At 45.6% G+C, this 21,665-nt stretch overlaps 1 protein-coding gene and 1 long non-coding RNA gene across 3 annotated transcripts in view; one reads left to right on the top strand and one right to left on the bottom strand.

Moving 5' to 3' along the window:
• LOC142295303 (uncharacterized) overlaps nucleotides 1–21,665 on the top strand; it is a 204,227-nt gene that overhangs the window by 173,760 nt on the left and 8,802 nt on the right. The window lies entirely within an intron of this gene.
• On the bottom strand, nucleotides 180–16,540 carry SMIM8 (small integral membrane protein 8). 2 transcript variants are annotated; one of them, XM_075338416.1, is made up of 3 exons: nucleotides 16,465–16,539; nucleotides 9,095–9,297; nucleotides 180–1,827 (listed from the first exon to the last, which is right to left on the bottom strand). In XM_075338416.1, the coding sequence occupies exons 2-3, from the start codon at nucleotides 9,233–9,235 to the stop codon at nucleotides 1,669–1,671; spliced, it is 300 nt and encodes a 99-aa protein (XP_075194531.1). In that variant the 5' UTR covers nucleotides 9,236–9,297; nucleotides 16,465–16,539; the 3' UTR covers nucleotides 180–1,668. The 2 variants fall into 2 exon arrangements, with proteins under 2 accessions (XP_075194531.1, XP_075194530.1); XM_075338415.1 differs by having other exon boundaries at nucleotides 181–1,827; nucleotides 16,452–16,540.

A 21,665-nucleotide genomic window follows, 5' to 3' on the forward strand; every position in this document is an offset into this window, starting at 1 on the left:
TATTTTAAAAGGTTATTCCCATATCCAAGAGCTTATCCCAATATGAAGGAGGTGTAACAATAATAATATTAGCAAATACCCCCAATTAGATATGTAGTATAGTTCTCCTGATATAGCCAGGTCTCTTACCTCATGTGCAGGGCATTACAGCTTAGGTATTAATGGTTATGTCCACTCGTAGTGACACTTAGTTGCTTGTGGTTGTAACCATGGATACCTTAGCTGCAATACTTGGCACATGAGGTAAGAGACATGGCTATATCAGGAGAACTATACTGCATTTATATTGGGAGGTATTTGCTAATATTATTATGCCTTGCTACATTTGGGATAGGATCTTGGAGAAACACGGAAAACAGCCCCAGAATTACACTGTGTAAACGAGCCTAAAGTGTCATTAATTGATTTGATTACTGATATTTCACTACATGAACTGAGAGCAATATAGGCATTGCTAGATTTTATTTACAGGTGTATACAAAAATATATTGGAGTTCACAGTCCGTTTCATCAGGGCCCAAGCCCAGTTATATGGTTTGTCTTCACACACAGTATGTTGATGAGTAAATTCTTTGTAAAGATTGCACCATAAACACTGAATAGGAATGGAGTTAAAAAAAATCTATAGTGGGACACCTTCCATGTATGATGAACCTTCTCCCCTGGAGGATTTTTCATTAAGATAGCTATAAACAGTAGTAGATATGTCGACAGAACTTGCCTACACTTCAACTAAATACAGTCCCCTTAATTGTGCTGGTGACTTATCATGTACAGTCTCTCTGAGGAAATGGACTGAAGGTTAGTGACATTACTTACCAAGCGACTTCACAGCAGGGAACAGAAAAAGCAATGGGATATGGAAGCAACTGGTGCCCAAATTCTATGGTTCAGCTTGTGGCTGGGAAGTCCCATGTTAAAAGTAATGGTAGTATATTCCTAGGGTACACCATTACTTTATCGGCAGGGGTCCAACCTCTTGGACCTCCTCTCATCCTCAGAACTAAGAAAAGGCAGTGCGATAAGGTGTGTCGTGTGGTCCCATTCACTTCAATAGGTTGCACTGCAGTACAGCACATAACGGGGGCATCAATGAGTTGAGCAAACGGCAAAAGGGACGTATCCTTTACCAGCACTTCACCCCCTCATTCTCAGATTCCTGGAGGTAACGTGTTTGATGACATATGCAAGTGATATGCTTTATAGGATGACAAATCCTATCTTATTAAGTTTTGGCATGTCTGTTATACACTTTATACATGAAGAACAGATGTTTTCCATCCCCATCATATGTCAGATACATCGATGAAGAATGATTTACATGCTACCTATGAAGGCTAGTGTGAACATGGCTTATACAGAAAATTGGCTGAAATATGATTGGGCTATCTCATAGCATTACAACCATATTACTCAAGAGTCAAAGTAGAGCACGCCACGCTCAAGTCTCCTAGGCTGTATTCACACGTACACATTGTCAGTCCTTTGCATCAGATCTTCCCCAAGCATGATTCTATCTTTACCATCCAGTGCGGCTCATTGTCTGCATTACGCAGATACAATTTGCTCTGTTTATAGCGTTTCTTACATTTTATAGCATTATTTCTTGTCGCTTATGACAAAACTTAATATTATATTAAATATTGTCCAGAATGAGCCAAAGGGAATTCAATCCCACTTGGATGCTTTTCTCCTGGTGTATCGGTTTCCTTCACTGTCCACCGCTTCATACACATCTCTCTTATTTTCCTCTGTAGCATGCAAATAAGCGATATAGGCGACACATGCTGTAATCGAGAGAAGTCCAAATGCCATAACTGGTTTGTTCTGCAAAATAAAGAAAAATATTGTAAGTATGTCATTTACCTTGGCTAACAGAATAGAGGACTGTCAGCAGGTGAAAAGTCACTAGTTTTTGCTGTTATATTATTCCCGCTGCTTTCCTGAGTATTCCAGTTTCCTGTTTGTTTGGTAAAGACCATCAAAATGACACTAGATAAAAATACCCAAACCTCTGGAACCGTTTGACTGATTTAAAGGGAATCTGTCAACAGGTTTTTGCTATGTAAGCTGAAGCCAGCATGCAGCAAGGGTTAACACAGTAAGTTCAGGCATGCCAGTTTTGTTACAATCTGATCTTTTCTTTATTTAAGCAGCAAGACCCTTATTACAGGACTAGAAACGCACATGCACAGCAATCCGGCACGCCCCCTCCTCTGATTTAACATTGACAGTGAGGTGTCAATCTCTATACAGAGCCTGGTGTGGGCAGCAGTAGCTCTCTGAACTCTGATATATGACCTGCTGCACACAGTAATCTAAGTGATACATAGTTTTTAACCCTTTAAGCTTTTTTTTAGGACACTTGAACCTGATCGTCCATACCATAATTTACAAAAGAACTGTATTGCAGTATATTAGCACAAATCATAGGGTCCTATGACGCCCAGCTGCAGGCACTGACATGGTAGGCACATCGAGTCTGCAGGAGACCTCCAGCTTACATGATAACCCATGACGGCCAACCACTCTCGTTTAACAAGCTACAAATCAAAAAGGTCCGCGGAGCCTCTGTTAGAAGTCTCGACACGGAAAAATAGCCAGATATCCCTCCGGGAAGGACCTGGCCAAGGAGTGGCTCTTTTTAGGAGACCACCATAACCACCATATTAAGTAGCCCTTTTAGTCAATATCCAGCTCTTGACGAGTAAAGATATGACAAGGGAAATACCAAGGCCAGGTATCCATCCACAGACAGCTGTTTTGGGGTATTGCCCCTCATCAGTATGGAGTAGAATTCTGGCTAGGTGGGAGAAATGCCTAGAAGACCAGCAAGACAAAACAATCCTTGATCTCGGGGAGACCAGCCAGAGAGGGCACTCAACACAGTGAAATCCTAGGTGCATTGCCCCCTGAGAAGTATGCAAATCAAAAAGGTCCGTTTAACCCCTTCACAACCATGGACGGATATATCAGTCAAGGATCGTGTTCCGTTAAGCCCCGCCCCCTGCCGCGGGCAGGGTGCGGCAATCGGCGGACATATCAGCTGTTTTCAACAGCTGACATGTGTGCCTGCATGTTACGAGTGGAATCGCATTCCACCCGTAACATTAACCTCTAACATCTCGCTGCCAAAGTCTGGCAGCGAGATGTATATACGCGCAATGAAGATTTTCACTTACCGCCGCCCCCACCGGATGTCACGTGAGTAATCACGGGACTTTCGGTGGTTGCCATGGTAGCACAGGGTCATGTGATGACGCCTGCAGCTATGACGTTTCACTTTCGTTTTCACTCGGCCTGGAGGCCAGTGAAGCAGGAAGTGACTGTATCTGCTGTTTACAGCTGTATAGCTGTGATCAGCAGATAGATCAGAGCGATCGGATTGCTGATCGCTATAGCCCCCAAGGGGAACTAGTAAAATAAAAAAAGTAAAAAAAAAAGTTTTAAAAAATTAAAAAAAAACAAAAAAACCTAAGTTAAAATCACCCCCCTTTCACCCCATTGAAAATTAAAGGGTTAAAAAAATAAAATAAAATATACACATATTTGGTATCGCCGCGTTCAGAAATGCCCGATCTATCAAAATATAAAATCAATCTGATCAGTAAACGGCGTTGTGGCAAAAAAATTCCAAACGCCAAAATTACATTTTTTGGTCGCCGCAAGTTTTACGCAAAATGCAATAACAGGCGATCAAAACGTAGCATCTGCTCAAAAATGGTACCGTTAGAAACGTCAGCTCGAGACGCAAAAAATAAGCCGTCACTGAGCCATAGATCCAGAAAAATGAGAACGCTACATGTTTGGGAAAATGGCGCAAAACGTACGCCACTTTTATTGGACAAGCTTGTGAATTTTTTTTAACCCCTTAGATACAACTAAACCTATACATGTTTGGTGTCTACAAACTCGCACCGACCTCAGGCATCATACCCACACATCAGTTTTACCATATAGTGAACACCGTGAATAAAACATCCCAAAAACTATTGTGTCATCACACTTTTTTGCAGTTTTTCCACACTTGGAATTTTTTTGCTGTTTTCTAGTAAACCATATGGTAAAACTTATGGTTTCATTTAAAGGTACAACTTGTCCCGCAAAAAACAAGCCCTCAAATGGCAAGACTGACAGAAAAATAAAAAAGTTACGGCTCTCGGAAGAAGGGGAGCAAAAAACAAAAACGGAAAGTGCCCTGGGGCTGAAGGGGTTACCAAGCTACAAGCAGCAGGCAGAGCTAAGCGCTACTCGCTGCTGTTAAAGGTAAATGATCGCTGAATAACGCAGTCATCATCTGCAGGAATGAGGTGAACTTGGCCTCGGAGCCTGCCTTATTCAGAGCACAATCTATACAACCCTTCCTGACGTGCCATATATGAATAATGGGCGTTCGGAAGGGGTTAAAAAGAAAATGCTTGCCACTGTACATGTCCTTCTTCTGTTACATACATTACCAATATAAATAATATAACAGAGAGCAGCACTTTGTTTTACAGGTGCTCATTCATCACAGACTGTATGTAGCGCTATTGTGTCCACAAGGTTGCTGATAGAAAAGCATATGACCAGACCTCTCCATCAGCTTTGACTTGGAGGAGCCTGCTCGACTGTCCTGATCACATGTCCCTCCACCAACAGCAATCATATAGACTGGAGCGCTGTGCAGTCTGGGAGGAAAGCTGCACAAACAAGAACCTGTCATACCATTGTAATATTGAGTGCAACAAATTTCTCCAATACATTATATAAAAGATAAAGTAGACAACCCCTTTAAGTCTAGCAGTTAAATACTTGTCAGCAGGGATGATGTACACACAATGGCAGTGTCGTCCTTCCTAGTATCGCCAAAAGAGCACGTACCTTAGGGTTCTCTTCCACTTGCGTACCTCTTCTGATGCAAGAGCATTAGAAGCGATATGCTAACGACCCTCTGCTGGTTGTGTCAGCCAAGGGTCATGCGACTGATGCGATCTTGCGATTGTATCACAGGTGTGGAGAAGATAGAAGGAGCACTTTCTCCCCATCTCCCCTGCTGTCTGTCTCTGCGTATATCGCACTGCAGTTGTATGACATAAATACAGTGCAATGTTTCACACGCTCCCGTATACTTGTATGGTGGTGCGTGAGCCGAGACGCACTGCCAAATGCAGCATGGTGCGATTGCAACGAGAGCACGATTCGTGTCAATGAAAAATAAGCAGGAGGACACTGCCTCATTAATTAACACTGGTGCGAGTGCAATCCGATGTTTTATCGGATCACACTCCCACATAGAAATCGCAAGTGGAAAAGAGCCCTTAGTTGCATTTCCGCTGGTGACATATGCTTACCGTATTTTTCGGACTATAAGACGCACCGGACTATAAGACGCACCCTGGTTTTAGAGGAGGAAAATGGGAAAATAAAACTTTAAGCAAAAAATGTGGTCATGACATACTGATATGGGGCGAGGATCTGTTATGGGGGTAATGTCCCCAAATTCTCTACTAAGGTACCCCATCCTGGTAATGATCCTCCTGCCTTGTATATGATCCTGCTATAAACCCCCATCCTGCTCATATACCCTCATCCTGCTCATATACCCCAATCCTGTTCATATACCCCGATCCTATTGATATACCCCCATCCTATTGGTATACCCCCCATCCATCCTGCTCATATTCCCCCATCCATCCTGCTCATATACTCCCATCCTGTTCATATACCCCCATCCTGCTCATATACCCCTTATCCTGCTACTGTATATACCCCCATCCTGCTATATACCCCCCATCCTGCTCATATACTCCCATACTGCTCATATACCCCCATCCTGCTCATATACTCCCATCCTGCTCATATACTCCCATCCTGCTCATATACTCCCATCCTGCTCATATACCCCTTATCCTGCTACTGTATATACCCCCATCCTGCTATATACCCCCCATCCTGCTCATATACTCCCATACTGCTCATATACCCCCATCCTGCTCATATACTCCCATCCTGCTCATATACTCCCATCCTGCTCATATACTCCCATCCTGCTCATATACTCCCATCCTGCTCATATACTCCCATCCTGCTCATATACTCCCATCCTGCTCATATACTCCCATCCTGCTCATATACTCCCATCCTGCTCATATACCCCCATCCTGTTCATATACCCCCATCCTGCCTGCTCATATACTCCCATCCTGCTATATGCCCCCATCCTGTTCATATACCCCCCATCCATCCTGCTCATATACTCCCATCCTGTTCATATACCCCCAATCCATCCTGCTCATATACTCCCATCCTGTTCATATACCCCCATCCTGCTCATATACCCCTTATCCTGCTACTGTATATACCCCCATCCTGCTCATATACTCCCATACTGCTCATATACCCCCATCCTGCTCATATACTCCCATCCTGCTCATATACTCCCATCCTTCTCATATACTCCCATCCTGCTCATATACTCCCATCCTGCTCATATACTCCCATCCTGCTCATATACTCCCATCCTGCTCATATACTCCCATCCTGCTCATATACTCCCATCCTGCTCATATACCCCCATCCTGCTCATATACCCCTTACCCTGCTACTGTATATACCCCCATCCTGCTATATATCCCCCATCCTGCTCATATACTCCCATCCTGCTCATATACTCCCATCCTGCTCATATACTCCCATCCTGCTCATATACTCCCATCCTGCTCATATACTCCCATCCTGCTCATATACCCCCATCCTGCTCATATACCCCCATCCTGCTCATATACCCCCATCCTGTTCATATACCCCCATCCTGCCTGCTCATATACTCCCATCCTGTTCATATACCCCCATCCTGTTCATATACCCCCCATCCCTCCTGCTCATATACTCCCATTTTGCTATATGCCCCCATCGTGCTCATATACCATCCTGGTATATGGCCTGTATCCTATAGCACAGAGAAAAAAACAAACGTTTATACTCACCTTTTCCTCACTCCCTCCAGCACCGATCATCTTCTTCTCTGCACCGCTGACCTGTGTGTGTGTGTGGAGCCGTCTCCCTGCAGCACGCGATGTCTTCCTGTCTGTGCCAATCAGCTGACCAGCACAGATCAGCTGACCGGCACAGACAGGAAGACATCGCGTGCTGCAGGGAGACGGCTCCACACACGGGGACGGGTGAGTGCACTGATTCACTGCACCCCGCGCTGATGATGACGCGCGGGGGGCAGTGAATACAGCCGCACATGATCACTCCAGGCTGTAATTGCCAGGGGTGATCATGCGGCGGGCTCTTTGCTATGCGCGCGTCCCCGCTCATTCTCCCGCCCACCTGTCAGCGCCGGCTTCTGCGCTGAGAGATGGGCGGGAGGATGGGCATGCATATGTAATGAGCGGGCCCACGTGGTCACGAGCAGGCGCTGCTACAGCCTGCTCGTGCCCCCGATGACCGGTAGCACCCTCATTCCCGGCCGCAGCCCTATAGTCAGACCATAAGACGCACCCCCAACTTTCCCCCAACATTTGGGGGAAAAAAAGTGCGTCTTATGGTCCGAAAAATACGGTAATCTGATATGCTGCGGGTTTTACATCTACAGTGCTGGTGAATTTAGGCAGCTGATATTGACCCCGGAATGGGAGACTTTATGAAAATTTCATGCACAACGCTATCACAGTAAATCATAGTGTTTGCCGCATGGAAACATACTCAAGTATATTTTTACCTTTTTATTTCAGTTTTCCACTACTGGACAACCCCAGTTTAATCAAGTCAGGAGCCCAATTAAAATAAAAACAGTGTGTACTTGTGTCAGCCTTTACTGTTTCATCAAAGCAGACGTCTGACATGACAGAATATAGACCAAACAGTGGCCGCACATAGGTTGCAGCTGGCATATGACACAAAGTAACGTCACTCCCCGGGAAAAGTAGTGCTGACATTGCTGGAAAGGTGCCCGCAGCAGGAAATGAGTGGTTTTATTTTAGAGTCCTGAATTGATTAATCAGGCGTTGTCTGGAAGTGAGTCACCCCTTTAAGATATCAGCTATTGATAGTTTTATATTGTTTCACTCTCATTTAAGACTAGCTGTAGTTGCCCGGGATAGTAACTCTCTCTCTTTCTGTCTCTGTGTGTCTGTCAGTCTCTGTCCCCGTCTCTTTCCCCGTCCCCGTCTCTTTCCCCATCCCGTCACCATCCCTTTCCCCGTCCCCTTCCCCCGTCCCTGTCTCCGTCACTTTCCCCGTCCCTTTCCCCCGTCCCCGTCTCTTTCCCCCGTCCCCGTCTCTTTCCCCCGTCCCCGTCTCTTTCCCCCGTCCCCGTCTCTTTCCCCCGTCCCCGTCTCTTTCCCCCGTCCCCGTCTCTTTCCCCCGTCCCCGTCTCTTTCCCCCGTCCCCGTCTCTTTCCCCCGTCCCCGTCTCTTTCCCCCGTCCCCGTCTCTTTCCCCCGTCCCCGTCTCTTTCCCCCGTCCCCGTCTCTTTCCCCGTCTCTTTCCCCGCCCCCGTCTCTTTCCCCGTCCCCGTGATTGTAAATGTGACAGTGCGGATTCCTTTAGCAGACATACATACACACACACACACACACACATACACTCAGCTTTATATATTAGATTACACAGAGCTAGGTAAATTGTCAATTTTCTAAATTCTAATAAATGAGAAGGTGTCAGCAGAAAACAGCCTATTGATTAAATCAGTTTTCATCTTAAATGGATTAAAATAATGCTGATCCTGTTTTTTCCCTTCAATTTTTTACATATCAATTGCTACATTAACCTCTTGCAAAGTGGCCAATTTTTGCTTTTTTATTTTTAGCTCCCAGAGCCATACACTTTTTCCTTTTCTGTCCCTGCAAGCCCGCTCCATATATCCGTTACCTACTTGTACTGTAATTGTATGGCACATGTCAGTAAGGGGTTTAAAAAAAAAACCCTCCAGTCTTGGAATTTCACACTAGCCACCAGGCCTCATATTAGACTTATGCTTTCTGTGGTTTTTTTTTTTTATAGCCACACTGATATAACCAGCAATAGACAGGATCTGACCCCACAGGCTCGGAGGCGTGATATGGTATTACTATATAGTGGACCGAACAATGGAGAATATGTCTTACAGGTTTGATAAACAGCTCAGGGTTCACGGCTCGGAATAGACTGGTCGTCTTCACCCCTCGAAATCCAGGCATCCGATAGTCCTTGTCTTTAGGGACATCGCTTTTACTACCAGAAGGCTCAGAGGATGACGATGAGGACATCTTCACAGGTGGAATTCACGGCAGCAGACACTGGGTGTTTCTGGATACGACTAACTTTCAGTCTGATAGGACAACAATAAAAATGAGAATATAAGGCATCAGGGGGAATCAATTACTAGAGCAAATCAAAAAAACAACAGTATTGGGAAATTAAAGCAATAAAGCAAGACTAAGGCTATGTGCGCACAAAGCGTTTTTCGTGGCGTTTTTGCACATTTTTCGGGTGCGTTTTTGTTCAGAAAACTGCATGACTTTGCTTCACCAGCAAAGTCTATGAGTTTTCATTTTTGCTGTCTGCACACAGCAATTTTGTGGTGCCCACAAAAATGCAGCATGTCAATTTTTCCTGAGTTTTTCACCCATTGAGTTCAATGAGATGTTCAAAAGTGCAATGGAAAACGCAAATTGCAAATATAGTTGCATTTCTATGACTAAAAACGCAGCTATAAACACACGGGGTGGGTAGTACAGTCACGTGTACAGGAAAAGGATTGTACTCACCCAGCTTTCCTTGTGTTGGTTAACACAGAAGAGTGAATCCTCCCAATACCACCATCCCTGGTTCCACCTCCCGTCCTGTGCCATGTCCACTCCTAGCTCCTCTCCCGCTACTGCCACCCCTGCTCCGACACCATGTCCGCTCCCAGCTCCTTTCCCGATACCGCCACCCCTGCTTCCACCTCCCGTCCGGCACCACGTCCGCTCCCAGCTCCTCTCCCAATACCATCACCCATGCTCTGGCGCCATGCCCGCTCCCAGCTCCTCTTCCAATACCGCCACCCCTGTTTCCTTCCAGCAAACCGATCAGATGATATTGTATCCGGAATGGACATCGCGGCACCCTCGACCCAGGACTACTGTGGAGGGGGGGTTCTTTAGTTCAACAAAGATGGAGTCACTAATTGTGTTGTGTTCTATTTCTAATAAAAATATTTTTCTGTACCTGGCTGGACACAAAAATTGGGCGAAGCCCACGTCGTTTCTTTTTTTTTAATTATTTCATGAAATTCATGATATAATTAAAAAAAGGGCTTCCCTATATTTTTAGTTCCCAGCCAGGTACAAATAGCCAGCTGGGGGTTGGGGGCAGCCGTACCTGCCTGCTGTACTTGGCTAGCATACAAAACTAGGGCGAAGACCACGTCTTTTTTTTTTTTACGTTTTTGGCCAAAAATCTCCTGCATACAGTCCTGGATGGAGGATGCTGAGCCTTGTAGTTCTGGCTCCCCGTGCCTCTCCCTTCAGCATACAATCCTGGATAGAGGATGCTGAGCCTTATAGTTCTGCAGCTGCTGTCTGGTCTCCTGCATACACTAGTATGGAGTATGCTGAGCCTTGTAGTTCTGCTCCCCCTGCTTCTCCCTCCAGCATACAGTCCTGGATGGAGCATGCTGGGCCTTGTAGTTCTGCAGCGGTCTGCTCTCCTGCATACACTAGTGGAGAATGGAGAACAGATTGAAGAAGGAAATGACATCAGATCTTTTTTTTTCTTCACCAATCTTTAATGGCAATGTTCACTGATAAAAAATACGCATAAAAACGCAGTGAACAAAAACGCAGCAAAACGCAGCCAAAATCGCACTAAAACGCTGTAAAAATGCATGCGTTTTTTTAATGTGTTTTTGCCACGGATGCGTTTTTTTGCGGCCAAAAAAGCAGCACCTTTGGAGCTAAGAAAAAGGTGCGCACACACCCTAAGAAACTTTCAGAAACTCATCACCACTAGTGATGAGTGATCACTACCATGCTCGGTCCTCGTAACGAGCAGTCGGATGGGCTTGACTCGTGTACTGAATATAATGGAAGTCAATGGGGAAATTGAGCATTTTATACTCTGCACACGAGTCACACCCATCTGAGCATTAACTGCTCATTATGACTAGATTCAGACGTCAAAGCACGCCAGCAGTCATTGTGTGCGAGGCGCACTGATCATGCAGTGTCACTGCGCAAGCAGCAGACACCGCGCTCGATCTGAGCCCTAGAGATAAGTCAATCAATGTGAGGGATCGGCTTCATTATAGAAATATATGGAGATAGGAGGGAGTAACGGTGCACAAAGCCATAGGCTACTCCAGTTGTGCACCGACATGCCCTTATTTGCATATTAAATATAAAGGTGTTTTAATCCCTTCACAACCAGTGACGTATATTTACATCATAGGTCATGTCCCTGCCTTTAATGTGGACTCGCCCTGCACTTATCGGCTGATCTGATCAGCCCTTGTGTGTGTTTCTAACAGCCATAGATGGATTGGAGATCCACTTGTGTCTGTTAACCAGTTAAATCTTGTTGCTAATCTGTGACAGCAGGATTTAACACGTGCCAGTGCAGAGCGCATCACTCCCCACTCACATCAGCAGCCGCACGATATGACAGCGGGGCGCTGATGGGTTGTCAGGACAGCCAGGGGTCAACTGATAACCCCTGTGTCTCTGTCAACGCAAAACTTCTACGAGCCGGCGTATCAGCTATACAGAGCGGTGCTGAATCTTGATCGGTCCCTAAGGGGGACTATTAACCCCTTCACGACCGCGGGCAGTAAAATTACGTCCTATTTTAACGTGACTTAACGACCAGGGACGTAATTTTACTGCCTAAACTTCATTTGATTGCCGTGGCCATAGCAACGGCTTTCAAATGATGTCCCCTGCTGTTTCTTACAGCAGGAGACCTTTGCTTGACCCCAGGGGGGGTGGCATCGCAACCCCCCATCGACGATCGTTGTGATTGGCTGTTCAAATCTGAACCGCCAACCACAACATTCGCACTGATTTCGGCAAAAATAATGCCCGAATTAGTGCGATACTGTGAGATCCTGCTATGATCTATTGTAGCAGCTACAGCAGATCATAGGTGGATCTCAAACATGCCACCCCCAGCCCCTGCAGCACTGATTGGAGCGATCGTGCTATGACGCGCAATCGCTCCAATCAGTGTGCAGTGGGGCGGTCTGATCTGCAGGTGGCCTCCCTCCCCAGGCCTGTGCTGGTCTGGGGAGCCTGCCCCAACATGTCTGCAGCGTGGAGTGGCTGGTACTTGTGGTACCACGCCACCGCCGCTATTGTCACCGCTTCTGCGCCTGCTCCACGTGAGTATTCCACTCCGGTTATGGCCCCTGCGCGCTCCCGTTATGGCCCCTGCCCGTGCCCCCCGCGGTCTGCCCCCCCACGCCCCGATCTGCCCCCCCTGCGATCTGCCTGCCTCCTCTGTCATCTCTATTCTGCTTCCTTCCTTCTTTCTTTGCTTCTCCGGTATCCCCCTCTGCTCTCCCGCCCCCCCCCCCCCTCTGCTCTCCCCCTCCCCTTGACGTCCACTTACCTGCCTTCACCGAGTCGTCCGATTTCTTCACTGGCCCGATCACATCTGCCTCCATCTCTGGGTCCTTCTTCCTGGGTCTTCTGCTGATCTGTCCAACGTCCTGCCTGCTGCTCCTGTACAGATGTCTATCTCGCTTGCCTTCTGTTCCTCCTGCTACTCCTCTTGGTACTGTGAGTATAACTTTTTTTTTTCCCTGTATCCTGTCCATTTTTACACCTCATCTGTCTGTGCGTCCCGCCGAGCACTGATCACGGATGCAGATAACGGATCTGCATCCGTGGTCAATTTTTGGCGTGACTTTTTTTTTTTCCGTATCCCTGACGCTTTTTGTATCACATCCGTCCGTGTGTCCCGCCATTTGCTGATCAGGGATGCAGATAGCGGATCTGCATCCCTGCTCAATTTTTGGCGTGACTTTTTTCCGTATCTGCTACGCTTTTTGTATCGCATCCGTCCGTGCGTCCCGCCGAGCGCTGATCAGGGATGCACATAACGTATCTGCATCCATGGTCAATTTTTGACGTGACTCTTTTCCGTATCCCCGATGCTTTTTGTATCGCATCCGTCCGTGCGTCCCGCCGAGCGCTGATCAGGGATGCAGATAGCGGATCTGCATCCCTGCTCAATTTTTGGCGTGACTCTTTTCCGTATCCCCGACGCTTTTTGTATCGCATCCGTCCGTGCATCTCGCCAAGCGCTGATCAGGGATGCACATAACGGATCTGCATCCCTGCTCAATTTTTGGCGTGACTTTTTCTTTTTTTTTGTATGACCGACGCTTTTTGTATCTCATCCGAATGTGCGTCCTGCAGCGGTCGATCAGTGCACCGCGTCTGTGCGTTTGAAAAGTCAAATGGCGTTCCTTCTCTTCTGAGCCCCACCATACGCCCAAACAATTTATTTCCACCACATATGAGGTATCTGCGTACTCAGGAAAAATTGCACAATACGTTTTATGGCGCAGTTTTTCCTGATACCGTTGTAAAAAAAAAAAAAGCTACCTGGTTGATGCAAAAATTTTGTGGTAAAAAAAAAAAAAAAATGTTCACGGTTCAATGTTATCAACTTCCGTGGAGTCCCTGGGGGTGCAAGGGGCTCACCAAACATCTAGATAATTTCCTTGAGGGGATGGGGTCACTTGTGAGGGAGCTCCACTGTTTAGGTACCATAGGGAGTCTCCAAACATGACATGGCTTCCGCTAATGATTCCAACCAATTTTGCTGTCAAATGGTGCGCTTTCTCTTCTGAGCCCTGCCATGCGCCCAAACAATTACTTTCCACCACATATGAGGTATCGTCGTACTCAGGAGAAATTGCACAATACGTTTTATGGTACATTAATCCTGATACCCTTGTGAAAAAAAAAAGCTACGTGGTTCAAGTAACAGTTTTGTGGTGAAAAAAAAAAAATTGTATTCATGGCTTAACATTATCAACTTGTGTGGAGCCCCTTAGGGCTCGCTAAACATCTAGATAAATTCCTTGAGGGGTCTAGTTTCCAAAATGGGGTCACTTGTGGGGTAGCTCCATTGTTTAGGCACCTCAGGGGGTCTTCAAACCCGACATGGCGTCCGCTAATGAGTGCAGCTAATTCTGCAGTCAAAAATTCAAATGGCGCTCCTTGCCTTCCGAGCCCTGCCGTGTGCCCAAACATTTGATTTCCACCACATATGGGGTATCTGCGTACTCAGGAGAAAATGCACAATACATTTTATGGTGCATTTTTTCCTGATACCCTTGTGAAAAAAAAGCTACCTAGTTGAAGCAACAGTTTTGTGGTAAAAAAATTTTTTTTTCTTCTCACGGCTCAACGTTATAAACTTCTGTGAAGCCCCCAGAGGTTCAAAGTGCTCACCAAACATCTAGAAAAATTATTTGAGGGCTCTAGTTTCCAAAATGGGGTCACTTATGGGGGAGCTCCATTGTTTAGGCACCTCAGGGGGTCTTCAAACCCGACATGGCGTCCGCTAATGAGTGCAGCTAATTTTGTGTTAAAAAATTCAAATGGCACTCCTTCCCTTTCGAACTCTGCCGTACGCCCAAACAATTGATTTTTACCACATATGGGGTATCCGCGTACTCAGGAGAAAATGCACAATAAATTGTAGGGTGCACTTTCTCTTTTCTCCCTTGTGAAAATTTAAAATTTTATGGCTAAAGTAACATTTTTGTGTTAAAAAGTAAAATTTTCATTTTTTCCTTCCACATTGCTTTGGTTGCTGTGAAGCACCTAAAGGGTTAATAAACTTCTTGGATGTGGTTTTGAGCAGAGTGAGGGGTGCAGATTTTAGAATGGGGTCACTTTTGGGTATTTTCTGTCACCTCGGCCTCTCAAAGTCACCTCAAATGTGATGTGGTCCCTAAAAAAAATTCGTTTGTAAATTTTGTTGGAAAAATCAGAAATTGCTGATGAACTTTGACCCCTTCTAACTTTCTAACAAAAAAAAATGTTTCGAAAATTGCGCTGATGTAAAGTAGACAAGTGGGAAATGTTATTTAGTAACTATTTTGTGTGACATATTTCTCAGATTTATAGGCATAAATTTTCAAAATTTGAAAATTGCGAAATTTTCAAAATTTTTGCAAAATTTCCTAAATTTTCACAAATAAACGCAAAAAATATCGGCCTAAATTTACCACTGACATGAAGTACAATATGTCACGAGAAAACTGTCAGAATCGCCAGGATCCGTTGAAGCGTTCCAGAGTTATAACCTGTCAAAGTGACACTGGTCAGAATTGCAAAAAATGGCCCGGTCATTAGGGTGTTTTAGTGGCCGGGGGTGAAGGGGTTAAATTTAGTAAAAAATAAAAAATAATGTTTTCAAAAATATGAAAGAAAAAAAAAAAAAAGTTCAAATCACCCCCTTTTGACTAGTTCATAAATAAAACAAAAATATACACATTTTGGTCTCGCCGATTTCAGATATGCCTGAACTATCAAATATAAAATTAATTATCTGATCGGTAAAGGGAGTAACAAAAAAAAAAAAAATCAAAACAGCAGAGTTACATTTTTTGGAACGCCGCAACATTACAATAAAATGCAGTAAGAGGCGTGAAAACATCAGATGTACCCAAAAATGGTGTCAGTAAAAATGTCAGCCCAGGACGCAAAAAATAAGCCATCGCTGAGATCCAGATCCCGAAAAATAAAAACATTGCAGGTCTCAGAAAATGGCAACAATAGCAATATATATATACACATATATATATATATATATATATATATATATAAAAAAATAAAATTAAATAAATAAATACAAACTTCTGAATTATTATTTTTTTTGCTACTTATATAAAGTAAAACAACACGTTTGGTATCTATGAACTCATAGTGACCTGGCGACTCATAATGCCAGGTCAGTTTTATCATATAGTGATCATGGAAAATAAAAGATAAAAAAACATTGGGAAATTGCACATTTTTTGCAATTTCACTGCACTAGAAATATTTTCCAGTACAATATATGGAAAAATGAATGGTCTCATTCAAAAGTACAACTCGTCCCTCATACGGCTGTGAGGACGGAAAAATAAAAACGTTATAGTACTTAGGAATAGGCATAAATGAAAACGGAAAAAGGCCAGGGGAGAAGGGGTTAATGAACGCTAAAGTCATAGGCTGATGTGATTTATATAGGAGCCGGGTCCCTAATGAGGCAGGAGGATGCCACTCTGGGGGTGACAGCTCGTCCTGTGAATAAACAAGCCCTCACCCCTGATGGAAATATACAGATATGGCAGGCGTAAGGAAAAAGGGACGGAAGAGAAGCAAAAGCGCATAGCCAGAGAGTGAAGGGTTAATGCAACCACTTCAGAAGTGCACTGCCTCCCCCTCACTGCAGCCCGTGCACTTGTAGCCATGGCGAGGAAGCACATAAAGACATTACATCCACCGTGTACCGGCTCCCGGGAGGTCACACGTCACGTGCTCACAGCTCACTCCGCCGGCCACAACCAGGTCAGGCCGTGTAACACCGGAAGTGTAGGAGCAAGGGCAAACTAGGAGGTGCACAGCGACATCGTGTGGCCGGAGTGGGAACAGCATCACTCGCAGGGAAAGGTAGTGACAAGACCGGCCAGTGGGGGGCGCTGTCCACATAGAGGCTGGCAACAAGATAAATACTATGTGTCATTTTATTATTTCATACCCATGTTTTCATGTATAGTCTAGCAGTCAGTAAAGCTGTACATTAATGCACTGGCACACACAGCCAGGATATGGCCCCTGTATAAGAACGATATATGGGCTCTTTACAGGCTAATAGCTCATCGTAACGCACAACTCCACCTGGTATATCCCCTTACCTCTTGGTCCCCTGTGCACAGGTTGCATCAATAAGGCTGCTTTCACACATCCGGTTTTTCCTGTGCGGCACAATCTGGCGCTTTGCAGAAAAAACGCAACTGTTTTTTTTTGCCGCCGGTTGCGTTTTTTTTTGCATAGACTTACATTAGTGCCGTATTGTGCCGCATGGGCTTGCGCTCCGTCCGGTTTTTGCTGCATGCGGCAGATTTAGCCGATGCAACAGCCGGATGGAACGCTGCTTGGCACGTTTTTTTGTCCGGCAAAAAAAACCGCACCGCGCCGCATCCGGTTGATGCGGCGCGATTTGCAATGCATGTCTATGGACGCCGCATGCAGCGTCCTGCGGCAAAAACCCCATCCGGCCGCCGCATGCGTTTTTTTCCACTGCGCATGCTCAGTAGCCTGCCGCAAACGGCAAAAGACGGACGAGCCGCATGTAAAAACTTATGCAAAGCATGCGGTATTGTTGCCGCATCCGTTGCATAGGTTTTAGAGCCGGATTGGCCGGCTCTGCTAAAACCGGAGGTATGAAAGCAGCCTAATATGTCTGTCCCTGCTTTACCCCCTTCACCCCCGGGCGATTTTCCATTTTTGTTTTTTGCTCCCCCTTCTTCTGCGAGCCCGAATTTTTTTATTTTACTGTCAATCTTGCCATATGAGGGCTTGCTTTTTGCAGGACGAGTTGTACTTTTGAAAAAAATCATTAGCTTTACCATATAGTGTACTGCAATATGGGAAAAATTTCCAAGTACGGTGAAATTGCAAGAAAAGTGGGGTATTTTATTCACCACGTTCACTATATGGTAAAACTGACATGTCAGTATGATGCCTCAGGTCGGTACGAGTTCATAAATACCAAACATGTATGTTTTCACTTTTGTCTAAAGAGTTAAAAAAATTCAAAAGTTTGACGCCAAAAGAGCAATTCTTTTTTGGACATTTTCCGAGACCCGTAGCGTTCTCATTTTTTGGGATCTGGGGCTCAGTGACAGCTTATTTTCTGAGTCTTGAGCTGACGTTTTTAATGATAGCATTTTTGCGCATATGCGCCGTTTTTCCATTTTTTAAACATTTTGCAGCAACCAAAAAATGAAATTTTTGCTTTTGGAATTTGTTTCTCACCACACCACGTACTCATCAGATTAACTGATTTTATATTTTGATAGATCGGGCATTTCTGAATGCAGCGATACTAAATATGTTAACCACAAAGATAGGGCAGAAACAGGACCTCATTCTTTAATCATCGGGTCACTCCCACATAAGACACTAGTAACCATAACTCAACCCTTCTGGGAGTTTAAAGAACCATAAATAACACCATTATATTATAGTAAATACAGAAACTGTTTTATGTTTAATTAATTTTTATTACTACAAAAAATATATAAAAAACAGTTTATTATATTAAAATTGAATATAAATGCAGTTTATACAATAATCCAACCATATCAAGCACATAATTCCAAAAAAGAGGGACAGGATAAAAGTGGGGACACCAGTAAAAAGCCCAAAGAGGGAAGGAAAACAGACATTAGAGCCTACACCTGACCCAATTAAATTATGGGCAAAAATGCACGTAATATAGCGTGTCTGGAGTAAATGCACAATATTTGAAAATCTAAATAGAAAGTCCCTGCTGTTCCACAAACAGACACTAGATGGCGCTCAAGCAGTGGAATCAATCAGAAGTGCCCGTTCGTTAAAGCGATGGATTAAATGCAGCAGACTCCCCGAAGAAGATTACCTTGAAACGTGCGTCGGGCTTGGGTTGGGACCCGACATCTGAGCCTCACAATCCACTAACATGGGTAAGCCTGGAGTCTGCTGCATTTAATCCATCGCTTTAACGAACGGGCACTTCTGATTGATTCCACTGCTTGAGCGCCATCTAGTGTCTGTTTGTGGAACAGCAGGGACTTTCTATTTAGATTTTCAAATATTGTGCATTTACTCCAGACACGCTATATTACGTGCATTTTTGCCCATAATTTAATTGGGTCAGGTGTAGGCTCTGATGTCTGTTTTCCTTCCCTCTTTGGGCTTTTTACTGGTGTCCCCACTTTTATCCTGTCCCTCTTTTTTGGAATTATGTGCTTGATATGGTTGGATTATTGTATAAACTGCATTTATATTCAATTTTAATATAATAAACTGTTTTTTATATATTTTTTGTAGTAATAAAAATTAATTAAACATAAAACAGTTTCTGTATTTACTATAATATAATGGTGTTATTTATGGGTCTTTAAACTCCCAGAAGGGTTGAGTTATGGTTACTAGATACTAAATATGTGTATATTTTTTTTATTTTTTTAACTTTTATTTTCAATGGGGCAAATGAGGGGTGATTTGAGCTTTTAGGTTTTTTTTTAATTTTTCATATTTTTTAAAACTTTTTTTAAAGTTTTTTCTTTATTTTACTAGTCCCCCTAGGGGACTTTATCACTGCACAGCTCTGATCAGCAGAATTGCTTCTTTCCTGTGAGTGCCAATGCTCTGTCGGCTGTGATAGGAAATACATCATGATAGCGACAGGGGTCATCACATGATCGCTACCATGGAAACCCATGGGCTCCCCCTGATAGTGTCACAGAGCCTCTGATGGCCATTTAACTCGCACTGTCACATTTTGACAGTGCAATCCAAGGGGTTAACAGGCGCGGGTGTATCGCGGATCTATCCGCACCTGTTAGCCGCACATGTCTGCTGTTCAAATCAGCAGACATGTGCAGGGATCACTGCCGGCTCACCATAGCAGCTGGCAGTGATTACCCCGACATGATCAAGGACGTACAGTTACGTCCTTGGTCGTAAAGTGGTTAACATGCAAAACAAGAATGCCGCGGAGACACCATCACATGTTTCTCAACGCTGGTAGGAAACTAGCCAGATCTTTCACCGGGAAGGAACAACGATGGGAAGGACAATCTCAAGTCAAGGAAACCACCTATGCAAAACATGGCATCCATCCACAGACAGCTGTTTACTGGTATCTGCCCCCCATCAGTGTGGAGTAGGAAAGTGGCTAGTGGGAGCAATGCCTAGTAGAAGACTACATAGGTAAGGATGGTTGACCTCGGGGAGATCAACATCCAAAACCGCGGAGACACCATCACATGTTTCTCAACACAGTGACACCAGAACAAGGCTCCCTGGGAAAACATGCAAAACAAGAATACAGCGGAGACACCATCACATGTTTCTCAACACTGGCAGGAAAATAGCCAGGTCTTTCACCGGGAAGGAACAACTATGGGAAGGGCAGTCTCCAGTCAAGGAAACCGCCTATACCAAAACATGGCATCCATCCACAGACAGCTGTTTCGGGGTATCTGCCCCCATCAGTGTGGAGTAGGACTCATGCAGACTACAACTCAAAAATATCTCCCGGATCCGTGTTTTCCTTAACCAAGAATCAGCAAAAACATTAGTGCATGCCCTCATCATCTCCCGCCTCGACTACTGTAACCTCCTGCTCTCTGGCCTCCCTTCCAACACTCTTGCACCCCTCCAATCTGTCACGCTCCCGGTGTCCCAGCACCGCTCCTTACCCAATGATCCGGTCCCAGTGTCCCGGCGCCGCTCCTTACCCACTGATCTGGTCCCGGTGTCCCGGCGCCGCTTTGCACCCAATGATACGGTCCCCGTGCTCACCGACCGCGGCCGAGGTTCCTGCTCCTGCTCCCCTGCGTCCCCCGTTCTTCCTGCTCGGCGGTCCCCCCGGCTTGCTGCGACTCAGGACTCTGCCTCCGGCTCCTCGGCGTCCTGTCCCCGGCCTCCTGAGCTTGCCTCTGGCTCCCGGGCTTCGCACATGCGCATTAGGGCGCGGGCACGCTCATTCACCTTTTCTTAAAGGACCAGCATCCCTGGAACAGGTGATGGTTGATTGCAGGTGCAGGGTATAAAAGACTTCCTGTTACATACGGGTGGTGCTTGTTCAACAAGTTCTCACAGCTTAGCATCTTGTGATAGTGTTCAAGCCCTCTGTGTTCTGTTCCTGGATTAACTCTGTCTCTGTCCTCAGAACCTGACACCCGGTGTGTGCCACAGTTGGTCCGGCTCCCTGGAGATTCCCCGGTGTCCATTTGCAGTGGACCTCTCCATCGTCCCTCTGCTTCACTTCGCCACTGGCTCCGTATTACATCTGAAAGTCTCCAGCCTGCACTGGTCCCGTACTCCGCCTGCTGTCTTCACCCGGCTCCGGCATCCGTTCCGATTCCCTCCGGTCCGAAGTCATCACGGGACTGGCCTCAGTATTCTCTCCGGACTTTCCGAGTATGCTCCCGGTATCCCGCCTGTGTTCCGGCCACTGTGCATCTAGGCCCCCTGGGGTGGTCGCCAGACAGTCCCTGTATAGGGGTTCGCTCCTGGTGGCCTCCCTGGGGGAGTCCGGTGCACGGCCCAGTGGGTCCACTCCTGGATTGAACATAACAGATTGAACAAGCCATGGACCCCGCCGAGATACAGGCGTCCCAGCTGGCTGGACTGCAACAGGAACTGGTGCGACAGCGTGAAACCCAAACCCGCATGCTGACTTTCATGTCGTCTGTGGACAAACGTTTGAATACTCTACAGGCCACGGCCACGTCCCTGTCGGCACAACAGACTGCGACAGCGTCCGCACCTGTGTCCATCTCTGCATCGCAACTCTGCCTCGCTGCTCCACCTTACTATGCTGGGGATCCCAAGACCTGCAGAGGCTTTCTGAACTAATGTTCCTTGCATTTCAAGTTACTCCCACATCTGTTTGTCTTGGACCAAGCAAAGGTGGCCTTCCTGATGTCTCATTTGG

Source organism: Anomaloglossus baeobatrachus, chromosome 3 (genome assembly GCF_048569485.1).
Source record: "Anomaloglossus baeobatrachus isolate aAnoBae1 chromosome 3, aAnoBae1.hap1, whole genome shotgun sequence".
In the NCBI taxonomy this organism is placed as follows: domain Eukaryota; kingdom Metazoa; phylum Chordata; class Amphibia; order Anura; family Aromobatidae; genus Anomaloglossus; species Anomaloglossus baeobatrachus.